The sequence below is a fragment of the Podarcis gaigeae genome (assembly GCF_964106915.1).
Source record: "Podarcis gaigeae genome assembly, chromosome: Z".
Lineage (NCBI taxonomy): Eukaryota > Metazoa > Chordata > Lepidosauria > Squamata > Lacertidae > Podarcis > Podarcis gaigeae.
This window is the reverse complement of record NC_139691.1, coordinates 30601492-30614620: the sequence shown is the minus strand read 5'-3', so window position 1 is coordinate 30614620 and position 13129 is coordinate 30601492. Positions and strand designations below refer to the sequence as shown.

Below are 13129 nucleotides of genomic sequence, written 5' to 3'. Positions count from 1 at the left end.
GTTAATTGCCTTGCATTAAAAATGAAAAATATTTGTTTAAAATGCTCTCTTAGCACACGATCAATTAACTTGGAAGGTAGCCGCTTCCTTCTTTAAAGATCTCAACTTGTAATGATTCTGTTTCTTATGTACAGGACCACCTTTGCCCCAGCTTGTGTTGCTAATTCTAAGCAGCGTTTCTAAGACTTCTAGGATTAGTGTTCAGTCAGTCTTCCAAGTGGTAACATCTCTGCCTATACATCATACCCTACAATTTTTATCGCCAGGTTATCAGAATAAGGTGTCACTTGTCCTGTGATTTCTAACCACCTCTTCATATTCTGTTTTAATGTAACCCTCTTAAGCGTTTCTTGCAGTCAGTTACCCTGTGTGTTCTCATCAAGGCTACTGTTATAAATGGCAGGTATGCATATTTATGTGAATGATTCAAAGACATTTGTAAGTCATATCCTTCCATTCTGAATGAATTCTGCATAAACTCTACAAGGCTTACTAGAACTGTGTTAGTCCCTTGAGTGAATAAGATTGGTCCTTATTTCTGAAACTGCTCTCAGTGAACGGGATTCTTTTTCATGCTACTATGTAACTTTCATATGCAAGGTTCACATTTTTGTTTTCAGAGCTTATCAGAATGAGATTTATGCAATAGAAACTCGGTTTGTGATTTTGCTTTTTATCCATGGTTTTACAAATATACCATTTCTTTCTGATGAATGGATGTTTGTAAGATCAGTAGGTTGGATTCATAGGCTCCCTTCCTCCATCGGAAAGTTTTGATGAGAACCTTTGGATCCAGACTAGGGTTTCTTAATAGAATAACCTGAAAATATGCTTGGTCACAGAAACAAAACTCTTTCAATCCTTTATAACGGGCACATAATTTTTATCTTTGCTTTTGTTCAAAACAGCAACTTTGGACCCCTTCTAACTTGGGTAATTACCAGCCAGTTTTAAATGTTCTATTCTGGTGCTCAAGAGCATTGTAGCAACTCTGCTTCAAAGTCTGCTTGGATAGTGCAGTTCCATTTCAATCAAACTATGGTTTGTAATGGGAGACCAACAGTGGTAGAATGAGCCTGTTAATTCTTCTGGATTTATCAGCAGCTTTCAGTATTGTCTACTGTGATATATGGTTTTGATTTGATTGGTTGGCTGTATTGCTATGCTGTATTGCTGCAATGCTGTATTGCTATGCTGCTTTCCATTCAAATGAATACCGAAGCTGCTTACAAACAATTGATAACAATAACATCACAAATACAGCATAAATCATATTCTGTAATTAACAAATCATCAATAAAACAAATACAGGTTGGAGGAGTTGCCCGTTGGTGACCAGGGGCCAGGTGGTTGGGACTGGCTGCAATGGAACCACCCAAGGATAGAGCAACAGGCAGATTCAGCAAGCCATCACCCAGGCACTCTGGGCCAGCCTCACCTCTAGATCCAGTGCCACTCCTTGCACTGCTCTTTGCCCATGACCTGGATGACTCTCCAGTCCCCAGACTGCTGATCAGTCTGACTGAGCTGGCACTGACACCTTCTCCATTGCTTAGGACATGGAGAGATCCATGCCACTGCAAAGAGACCACTCAGGTTTAGCCCACCCAAAGGCATTCCTGTTTGCTTGCCCAGTCCAAAGATATGTGCCACTTGCTGCACTGAAGCAGTATCTGTCCCACTAGTTTATAATAGGAGCCAAGGGTGTGTGTGACTTGTTGGATCAATGTTTAGCTTGTTAGGCATGTCTTGCACCTGCTGTGCCTTTGATACCTGTTTTGCTTATGTATTGTTGTGATTTGAGCATTAAAGCTTTTAGTAGAAACATCTGAGTTCTCCATCCAACAGTTATTATGTGGTCCTACCTTGCGTCCCATGTTTTTTAAACATCTGCATGAAACCTCTGGGCTGAAATGTTATCTGTATGGTGATGACACACAGCTCTATCTCTCATTCTCATCTTAAAGGAAGTAGGACTGGGTGGTAAAAGTAGGACTGTAGGAGTGAGTGGTAAAATCTTGAATGAATATAGGCGAGATAGCTGGCTTCATAGCTTGGACTAAAAAGCTCAGACTATCTTGTTTGAAGCTTAAGTGCATGGAAGATGTCAAGGATGGTCATAGATCATTGATAAGATGAACATGTTTGGCAGGCAGAAGGTCCCATGTTCAGTCCCCCACATCCACTGTTAAAGGGATCAGGTGGACATAACCTTTGCCTGGAGAGCTGCTGCCAGTCAGAGTAGTCAGTACTGGGTTAGATGGACAAATAGTCTACCATGCCATAAGGTGGTTTCCTATGTTTGCTACTTTCTGAACTTTGCATTGCTTTTTTATTTTTTTTAAGCAGCATGTTTATCGTTAAAAGAAATTGTTTGGTTTCAGCATTTTCTATTCTTAGTTTTGCATTGATGACAGATATAAGGGTGTGGATAGCACCGTTGTGATTGGAGTTAGCTGGTGTGCCCCCCTCCCTTGAGAAGAGAACCTTAGTTTGGGACAAACATCAGTGAGGTGAGATAATCCATCACTTCTGAGCCCTGTTCTCCAGTGATGGATGGATAGATTGGTAAAGTAACTCAATAATCTTCATTTTTTTTTCTTCTCGGGTTATTCACAGATCAGTGAGCGCTGTCGTTAATAAAGCTATGGAATGCTTTTGTGTCCTTGCCCATATTATTTCTCAAGTTTTGACAGGACAAGACTTTTAATTTGAAAATAACCTTTGTGTTGAAACATGCCCTCCTAAGCATACAAAGTCCTTTGTGAGTGTGGCACTCCACGATCCCATGTTGAGCAGTGAAATCCTTCTCGCAAAACATTGTTTGGAATAATTCTAGCATTTAAGAAATAGCTGCTGGCTTGCAGATGTTGAAGCTCTCAGAGCTGAACTGGATGCTTGTTTTGAATATATCAGATAAATGCTCTGATCATGATGCAGAAGTTGGTGCTATTGATTTCAATGACGCTTGCTCTCATGAAATGAGTGAAGGGCAGCTCAAATCCCATTGAAGCTATAGGAGGCTTAACTGCACTGTTTAGAGCATCTCCATTGAAATTCCTTCTAGAAAGTTCAATAATTAAGAGAGCCCATGTGGTTAAGGGACTAGGACCAGCAGGAGTGAGGTTCAAACCCTTATTTAGCTTTGAAGCTCCCAGGGTGACCTTGATCTGGGCTCTTATTTCTCGGCTTATTTTTATTTATAACATTTATATCTCCCTTCCTCAAAGGAGCTCTGCAGCATACATGGTCTCTGCCCCACCTATCCTCAAAACATCCCATGAGGTAGATTGGGCTGAGAGAAAATGAGCAGCCCAGGGTCACCTGATGATAAGGTTTTTGAACCTGAGTCTCTTTGGTTGCAATCCAACACTAACCACTACACCACACTGGCTCTTGACTTGGTTTGTGGAGATAAATATGAGAGTGGGCCCAGGGGCGGAGGAAGGGGAGTGCGGTGGGGGCGGGCCACCCCAGGTGTCACTACTGGGGGGGGGGGTGACAAAATGCCGGGTGGCACTCACTGCAGGGCCTGCAGCACACCCGAGCCACACATCTCTGCTGGGAGTGACGTGGTGGCTTGGGCGCCCGCAGGCTCCATACTGCCCCATGCTGTAGGGCGGCTGAGTGGGAGGAGGCAGGCAGACTCCTCAGAGGCCCCGTGGAGCATCCTGCCCCAGCTGGCCACGCCCCTGGGAGCAGGGCACGTGTGCCGCCCCAGGTGCCCGATCAACTTGCTCCGCCGCTGCGTGGGGCAAGATAAAATACATAGAATGTTGCATACTCCTTGAGGCAATGGTGGGATACAAAATGCATTATTTCCCCTCTATTATTATTATACTGCATAAAATTAATCACGGTGGTTTGTATATGTAAAATACAGCAGCAGCAAACCTATAAAAACTTGCATGTTCTTACTTTCAAAATAAAAAAAAACCATAAATAGATGTTCATTTACGTAACCTGTTCTCTGTGGGAGTTGGGTTGCCCCACTGAAGGAGAGGTGAGGTGAGGTGAGGAATGGGCTGCCTCCCCACCTCTGTTTTGGGTCCCATATGCAGTTGGCATGTGGGCCCCCAGCAGATTGTCCCAACAAAATGTTGTCCTCAATGCAAAAAAGTACCCAGACCTAGGCTTTTGCTGACCTCTATTTAGTTACTTTGTTTCTTTTAATGCTAACTTGATTGGCATTTTATTAGTAGCTGGATCTTCCTTTGTCTTGCTTTAGTTCCTTTTTTTGTTCCTGAGGTTATGGTCACATCTGCACCATAAATTTCACACGCTCTTGCACCACTTTAAGAGTAATGGCTTCCCCTAAAGAATACTGGAAACTGAAGTTTGTTAAGGGTGCTGGGAATTGTAGCTCTGTGGGGGGTGGTCTCCTAAGAACCCTCAGCAAATTACAGTTCCCAGGATTCTTTGGGAAAGCCTTGTCTCTTAAAGTGTTACAAAAGTGCTTTAAATGCGTGTCGTGATTGTGATCCGAGCTGTGCATTAGTTCAAATCTGATCTCTGATGGGAAGTTGCTGAATGCACTTAGGCATGCCATGCTTCCTCATTCTCAGTACCTGTGTCTGTAATATTGTTGATAGTAGTTAATAATGACTTACCATGCACAGTTGTTGTAACTAGATAATTATCTGCCTACAAGTAGATAATGCGTGTGTGGTGTTTCATACAATTAAAACGCTTTGTTGTTGCTTTCAGCTGCTTTTTGTGAGCGTTTTGCTATAAAAAGAATGTATGTATGTGTGTGTGTGTATATATATATATATATATATATGCTTTCGTAGATTTTCACGGGTACAGGAATGCAGGTTTTGGTGTCTTCGGGTGTCTTCCCGTGTAAAAGTTGGGGTGTATAGGCGACGTTTCGACGAGGTCTCACTCGTCATCTTCAGGCTGGTGCTTTCGGCTTCTTGTTACTGGAACAGAGCGGGATCTCAATGTTTGAGTTCCTATAAATACTGTAGAGGGGGTGTGGTGTCTAGCCTCCAATGTTCTGGGCAGAGAGGAAGTTCCCAGGCTAGTTTTCCAGTTGGAAAACCAAGGGATCTATGAAATACCCTGCAAAGTCTGCCCAGCCACGTACATTGGACAAACAAACAGACGAATAAATGCACGTATCGCAGAACACAAGAATGCCGTCAAAAAAGAAGAAAAAACTTCCTCTCTTTTCCAACACATGAAAGAAACAGGACACGAAATTAATTTTGCAGATTCCAAATTGCTCTTTAACACGGAACATCACCACAAGAGAATAATCATGGAAGCCATCGAGATAGAGAAACATCCTCACAACATGAACAAGCGTGACGACACATCCCGCTTGCCAGACATCTGGAAATTAGCCCTCTCCACAAAAACTGACACCAGATCCAGAGGCACACAGAACGCCAACACCAATCAACCACACCAGACCCAAACCCAGACCCTCTCCACAGATGAATTACTGACACCATCCAGTAGCCAATCCATGGTGGCACCTCCGGATGCTGCACCCCCCTGCAATCCCTACACAGATCTGGCTGACACAAGCCACAAAACCACAGCTCGCCCCTATACACGAAGCCAAGCCAAAGCACAACTAAGTGCAATACAGCCATCTTCTCAGGAAAACTCTTCACAAAGTTCAATAGGTCAAGACACAAAGACTTTAGCAACTAATCCACACCTAATGACCCACCTAAGTGGTACTCAGGATATCACTCAAGAAATCACTCAAGGTATCTCTCAAGTAATTAAGGAACAAAAGAAGAAAAGGCACACTAGCCTGGGAACTTCCTCTCTGCCCAGAACATTGGAGGCTAGACACCACACCCCCTCTACAGTATTTATAGGAACTCAAACATTGAGATCCCGCTCTGTTCCAGTAACAAGAAGCCGAAAGCACCAGCCTGAAGATGACGAGTGAGACCTCGTCGAAACGTCGCCTAGACACCCCAACTTTTACACGGGAAGACACCCGAAGACACCAAAACCTGCATATATATATATATATATATATATATATATATATATATATATATTCCCACAGGCCACCTATTTGTTATCCAAACAAAGCATGTGTGTTTATGTGTGTGGTGAGTTAAAAATCAAGATGTCAGATAGACATGTGCATTCCCCCCTCCCCAAATACTCAGGTCCAGGAATATCACATCACAGTAGCATAGTCCTCCTGGGGCAAAAGATGCAGTAACCCTGAAGCCTCTTTCTTTCCTTGTAACATTAGTGTTTTAATTAAAGAAAACAACCAGTTGGAGGCAGTTACTTTCTGTGAAATGTAATGAAGATTTATTTTAGGGAGTGACCTTCACTGTATTAGCTCCAACAGTAATCAGTAGAATTAATAGAATAATCAAATTATATACAAACTCATAAATCACTGTGAATGTGCTGTCAAAAGTTCAGCTATTAATGGGGTCTATTGTTTTGCAGCTGTATTTGAAATTGCAGCTGCTGATTCCTTGGCTTGATAGGAATTGAAATGGCATTTAAAGGCTAGAGATGATTGGGGGCGGGGAATTACTAGGCCAAAATTTTTCGCAACTGTTAATTTAGCTGTAATGCAGTTTGATGTCACCAGGGCAAAGTTGAAACACAGTGCGTAACAGGCGCGATCTTTCAGCAAAACCTGAATTATTGGCTGAGACAGTAGCCAGTTAATTAGAGGAGAATCAGTTTAAACGTCTGTCATTTAGGGTTAATAGTATCAGAGTTACCTTGTACTTTGGTTCTAGCCAAATCATCCTATTGTAGAATAAGAAATTGACAAGACAGTTTGCTTGATTTTCATATAGATTTTGACTTTTAAAGAGCATTAGAGAATTAATTCCAAATTGTTTCACCTGTCTTATTTCATATATTTACTACAATTACATACAGTCTTGTTGGCATATAATCAAATAGTTATGGAACAAAGGCAAAAAGGGTGAGATGGGAAGAGGAAAAGAAGCAAATCTGGTACCAGTTCTTACACTGTGTTACATAGGAACCAAATAGAAATTGATCCCAACCAAATTAGTAATGAGGGCTTTGGTGTTTCACCTCTCCCTCTGATACAGCTACATCAGTGTGCTGGTGTAGTCAATAGATAAGATGGCAAATTGTTCGTTTTCATTACAAACTGAAATGTCATGGCTAGAGCATTGGTCAAGGAGACCCTGGTTGTAATTAATTTTACATCATGCAATTCACCTGGTGATCTGGGATTACCATACTCATCATTTCTCAGCGTAACCCAAATCATAGGACGGTTGCAAGGCTAGGTAGGAGGACAAATTACATGCATGGGACACAGCTGTAACATAAAAATCCAGGAGGTCGAGCTCAACATAGCACTAAGGAGATAGTTCCATCACCTCAGGTATTTGTGCCTGCCTGATGGAATAATTTCTCCCTCCTCCCCCTGCACTCTGTTCTGAGGGTTTCCCCCACTTTTCAGAGCAGATTTGGAGAAGTCACAGAGGCAACATGGGAAGGAGAATGGGGGTGAAAGTTCCATTGAGCTAGCAGGAGTCTTTGTGTTGGCTTCCATTAGCAGCAACATCTTAGTTGCATCCTGCCCAGGATCTCCATGGCTTGTATCTAATTCTAGACCCATGGAAATTAATGAATAGCTAAGTCCCATTAATTCCAATGGGTCTACTCTGAATAGGACTTGGTTGAATACAGCCCTATAAGTCTCTAGAAGCCATTGAAATTCCTTGCACTGCAAAATGTTGTTGGCAGGGAGCTGCCCTTGCTATTGAAGTGAACAGGAAATCCTGAACACCAGGGTAGCTTTCCAGATGTTGCTGGAGTAGTTTCCATCTTTTGTAGCCATGGACCATGTCGGCTGGAGTCTGAAACATCTGGAGTACACACGGATGTTGCAGTACACACGGGATGTTAAACAAGATTCCCCACCTATGCTCAAATGCCCATTTGCAGAATTGAAGCAGGCAAAGCCCGCTTCAAGTGCCCACCCCCTGCCCAGATTCTGTTCACTCCCCATCAGCCCTACACTGCTGGATATTTGTTTTATGTGTGTGTGTGTGTGTGTGTGTGTGTGTGTGATCTCCATTTAATAGATTAGCTGGGAGATGCCATGCACTACTCAAAAATCTGTAGAAACCAAATAAAAAGAAGTTATTTTTTAATGAATCGTGTAACCTGTGAGTTTGGACCCATCATGCCACAAAGTGGATAAAGTCATGTCAAAGTCATATTTTGGTCCACCATATTGAATCAAAATAGCGCCTAACATTGACAGAGACCACTGCACCCACTTTGGGAACCCTTGTGCCAAGTTTGGTGACAATACCTCAGTAGGATACAGACTTATGCCCCAAACCGAGTGAAGTCATGATTTTGATTCACCATCTTGATTTAAAATGGTGGCTAGTGTCAACAAAGACTTCTCCCTCTACCTGGTAACCCCGTACTGAATTTGATGACAATATCACAAGAGGTGGTCAAACCTATAGAGAACAATTGGACAGGCGGGCAGGCAAACTACTTTCCAAAAATATATAGCAGATTAGATTAAGATACCCACTTTATGTGACCCATCCCAGAGTCTTTTATAATAAGCTGTTTTGTGCATAAGTTGTTCACATACTACAGTCATACCTCAAGTTGAATGTGCTTCGGGTTGAGTGCGTTCGAGTTGCGCTCCGTGGCAACCGGGAAGTAACGGAGTGCGGCGAAAAGCGGAGTGCAGAAGCGGCGAAAAGCGACGCGCGCGCGCAGACATGCCGTTGCTAGTTATGTTTGCTTCTAGATACGAACGGGGCTCCGGAATGGATCCCGTTCGTATCCAGAGGTACTACTGTACTTCTCCATTCATTCAATGCTGGTGTCTTATCGTTGTTTAATGGTAAGCCACCTCAAACTCACAGAATTGCAAAGCAGGGTAGATATTTTAAAATAATATATAATATTTGCCCTTGCGATTAACATGAAACCTCTGGATTTGCCAGGTTTGGTATAAATACTGGGCAATTTGCATTCTGCCCTTCCCTGAAGCTTCATGTGCTTCATTTATGCCCCCATCCTCCAGCAACTGATCTCAGGGCTGCACAGTTGGAAGGGTTCAGTTCAGAGTTCAGTTATTAATAATTAATGTAATATAGTGTAGCATAATATGTGCTATCTGTGTGTGAAACATACACAGACACATGTTTAAATAAATTCCAAGTACAATACTGTGCTGGATATCTGTTCTACATATTGATTCATCTAGATGCTGCGTAAAAACCTCTAGGGCTGATTTAATTGAAAAATTGACCGTGCCTCATTACTTCTATTAGATCTTCACTCGTTAGTTTACCGTTTTTAGACAAACATTTGTCTAATAAACACACATGTTTAGCTGGCTGTGTTGAATTGCCAAACACCCTGTCTCCAGTTATGTGAGCAAACAAATCTAATTGATTTTCCTATGGAAATGTTATTCTTTTTGAACACACACACACACACACACACACACACTTAAAGAAAAAGACCAGGACCTCATTTATCTCTTTGGTGCCTCTTGGTTTCTCCTGAGCATTTTCTTGTGTGTGTTCAGTTTCTTAGCTATTTTAACTCCCTTTCCCCCTGTTTTGTGACCTTGCTCTCAACTGAGAGAGAATTGTTTGACTCACTTTTTAAAAGACATCATCCACGTGTCTTGATCACTTATGAATGGATCTGATTTTCATTTTCTTTTATAAAATCAGAAGTGAATGGCAACAGAAATATTAGTATAGGAATGCTGTTTTAGGGTTAGATTTATTCTGGTAGTGCAGAGAGGAGCAAAGTATATGGCAAAGTTATCTTGGCCAGCCCGTTTTGTTATGGCATGCAAGCAGCTCCATCTGAAATGAACTGTTATTAAAAGGTGCATGGCTAATGGTGATTGGATTGCGGGGGCAGGGTGGGGGGAGAGGCAGGGGTTTGGTTGGATGGCTGGGGAGGTTTGATGGGTTGAGATGGTTATAGTGGATTCTTGCCTGTTTCTTGGGCCTTGCTCAGCTTTGTTTTTTAAAAAATCCATAAACAAATAAAAAATAAAATAAAATAAATGAATAAATGAAATATTAAATAAGCTCTATCTTCCCATCAAGTGATGGTTTCTTAAGAAGTCTAGAAAGATGCAAATTGGCATTTGCACTGCAGTCCTTGACACGTTTACCCAGAAATAAGTCCCACTCTGTTCCATGGAGCTCACTGCTAGGAAAGCATGCATAGGATTGTGGTCTTCATGTGGCTTTAGTTACATAACGTACATCATGAATTGTTTTTAATCATTGCAAGCTACCTTGTTTAGAGAAGATAGAATTCATGCCTGCCAACATTTCTCTGATGAAAATAGGGACTATTCCAAAATGATGATTTTACTATTTATACTCCACACATCTTACTGGGTTGCCCCAGCCACTCTGGGCAGCTTCCAACATATGTAAAAACATAATAAAACATTAAAAATTCAGCTCTACCTCATTTTCAAATCAGAACCAGAGAAGGCGGTGAAGGACCTGTGTGAATGTCTGGAGGTGGTTGAAGGATGGATGGCAGCTAACAGACTGAGGTTGAATCCTGACAAGACAGAAGTACTCGTTTTGGGGGGACAGGGGGCAAGCAGGTGTGGGGGACTCCCTGGTCCTGAATGGGGTAACTGTGCCCCTGAAAGACCAGGTGCACAGCCTGGGAGTCATTTTGGACTCACAGCTGTCCTGTGTCCAGGGCAACTATCTACCAGCTCCAACTGGTACACAGGCTGAGACACTCCTTGTCCATAGTCTGTCTTGCCAGAGTGGTGCATGCTCTAGTTATCTCCCACTTGGAATAGTGCAATGCGCTCTACGTTGGGCTACCTTTGAAGGTGACCTGGAAACTACAATTAATCCAGAATGCGGCAGCTAGACTGGTGACTGGGAGTGGCTGTCTAGACCGTATAACACCGGTCCTTAAAGACCTACATTGGCTCCCAGTACGTTTCCGAGCACAATTCAAAGTGCTGGTGCTGACCTTTAAAGCTCTAAACGGCCTCGGCCCAGTATACCTGAAGGAATGTCTCCACCCCCATCGTTCAGCCCAGACACTGAGGTCCAGCTCCAAGGGCCTTCTGGTGGTTCCCTTACTGCGAGAAGTGAGGTTACAGGGAACCAGGCACAGGGCCTTCTCGGTATTGGTGCCTGCCCTGTGGAATGCCCTCCCATCAGATGTCAAGGAAATAAGCAACTATCTGACTTTTAGAAGTCATCTGAAGGCAGCCCTGTTTAGGGAAGTTTTTACTGTTTGAAATTTTATTCTGTTTTTAGTCCTCTGTTGGGAGCCACCCGGAGTGGCTAGGGAAACCCAGCCAGACGGGTGGGGTATAAATAATAAAATTATTCTTATTATTAACATTAAAAAACCTTCCCTATACAGGATTGCCTTCAGATGGCTCAGGAGTCAGATAACTTTGTATCCTCCAACATTTCTCTAGTGAAAATAGGGATGTCCTAAAGAAAAGCGGGACATTCTGGGATCAAATCAGAAACCAGTATGGCTTCTCTAAATCAGGGACATCCCTAGAAAATAGGGACACTGGGAGGGTCTGGGAATTGAAATTTATTTACATCTCATCCCTCATTTTTTATTTTATTTCTGATGTTCTTCTAGGATGTGTGCAGTATTTGGCGGTGTCTATTGTCTCCGCCATCCTGTGCAGTGCCTTGTGGTGGACAAAGAAACTAGAAGGTAAGGCTAGCAAGAATTAACCTTTCTCTCATTTTTATATAAATATATATACACAGAACTGCAAGATGAAAAATGCTGGAGTCAATTTTTTAAAAATGGTTCTTCAAAGATCTTCCTTGGTATTAATAACACATCAACCTTGATTAAAAGTAATTTGTGTATAGGTCCTCCAGAACAAGGAAAGTGGGTTTAGAATATAGAAACTAAATTAATTTCCCTGCGATAATACTGCAGCCTCCTTCCTGATCACCCAAGCTTGGAAGACAAATCATTTCGGTTGCCGGGGGTCTGGTGATGAGTGATGTTAGTTTTCCTTGTGGCCTTACCTACTCTAATTGATTTTCATCAGATGACAACAAAGCCCTCTGTTATTGCATTTTTAAAAATGAAGCTCACCCAAAGACTCATCAGATTAATCTTTGCTGATAATGCATGTCACTCTAAGAGAAAAGGCTTTAATGAGTTTTTAGGTAGATTGTTGTCATAAACTATGCTGCCCTCTTACTGTAGGATGAATTCTTTTTACAATAGTATCGGGCCTCTGGGCAACTTTTTTAAAAGTTGGATCAAAATTGGCTGATTTTTTTTGCTGTGGGAATGGAATTCACTCCTGTGAAAGGGTCTATTAGAAAGAATGTGTTGGATGCAGACTTATTCTTCTTAGAGGAGACCTACCAAAATCAGCGGGACGTCTGCCGTAATGAACATAAAGCCCAGTGATCTCAGTAGGTCCACTTTAAGCATAGCTAAGTCTGAATCACACATAGCATCTGCTTATGTTGGCTAGACTTGTGACTAAATGCTCATCAGTGTGTGTGTGATGTACTACAAGCTAGGCTTCCCCCAACCCCACTTAATTAAGCAAGAGCAACTCATGCACAATTTGCTTGCTTGACAGGCTGCCAGCTAAATGCAACAACCATCAGTTAAGGAGAGATAGTAGTTCAGTGGTACTACATGCTTTGTGTGTGGCAGGTCCCAGGTTTGATCTCCGGTTGCTGAAAATATACTGGAAAAACTGGCAGCTCAGGGAGTAAGGCAATGAAAAGTTCAGTGACCTCTGGTGTTCTGCTTAGATAGTCTTCTCCTGTAGAAATAGCCTTTGCCATCACTGTCCCCTCCCCCACATTATCTAGTTAAAGGAGATGAGGTTTGCAGGACCAAGAGAGATGTCTGCCTAGGACCTTGAGCAACTAATGCCAGCAAGCATTGGCAGTGGTGGCTTAGACAGACCAGTGGTATAAGGGCTTTTATGAGCAATTGGTGGAGTAGACATATCCTTTATTCCAAGTAAAGCAAGTTGAGGGGAAGGTTGTATGCCTGTTTTGTATATTAAATTCAATTCTTTAAATACCAGAACCAAAAATAGGTAAACAGATTTGCAAAACCACCACATATCTATGTAAGACCCAGTCTCCTC

General features: G+C 42.3%; 1 protein-coding gene across 1 annotated transcript in view; it reads left to right on the top strand.

Moving 5' to 3' along the window:
- CHM (CHM Rab escort protein) overlaps nucleotides 1–13129 on the top strand; it is a 70589-nt gene that overhangs the window by 30929 nt on the left and 26531 nt on the right. The window contains exon 9 of the mRNA XM_083722267.1: nucleotides 11632–11709. Coding sequence (XP_083578393.1) covers nucleotides 11632–11709 — 78 coding nt within the window. The remainder of the gene's footprint in view (nucleotides 1–11631; nucleotides 11710–13129) is intronic.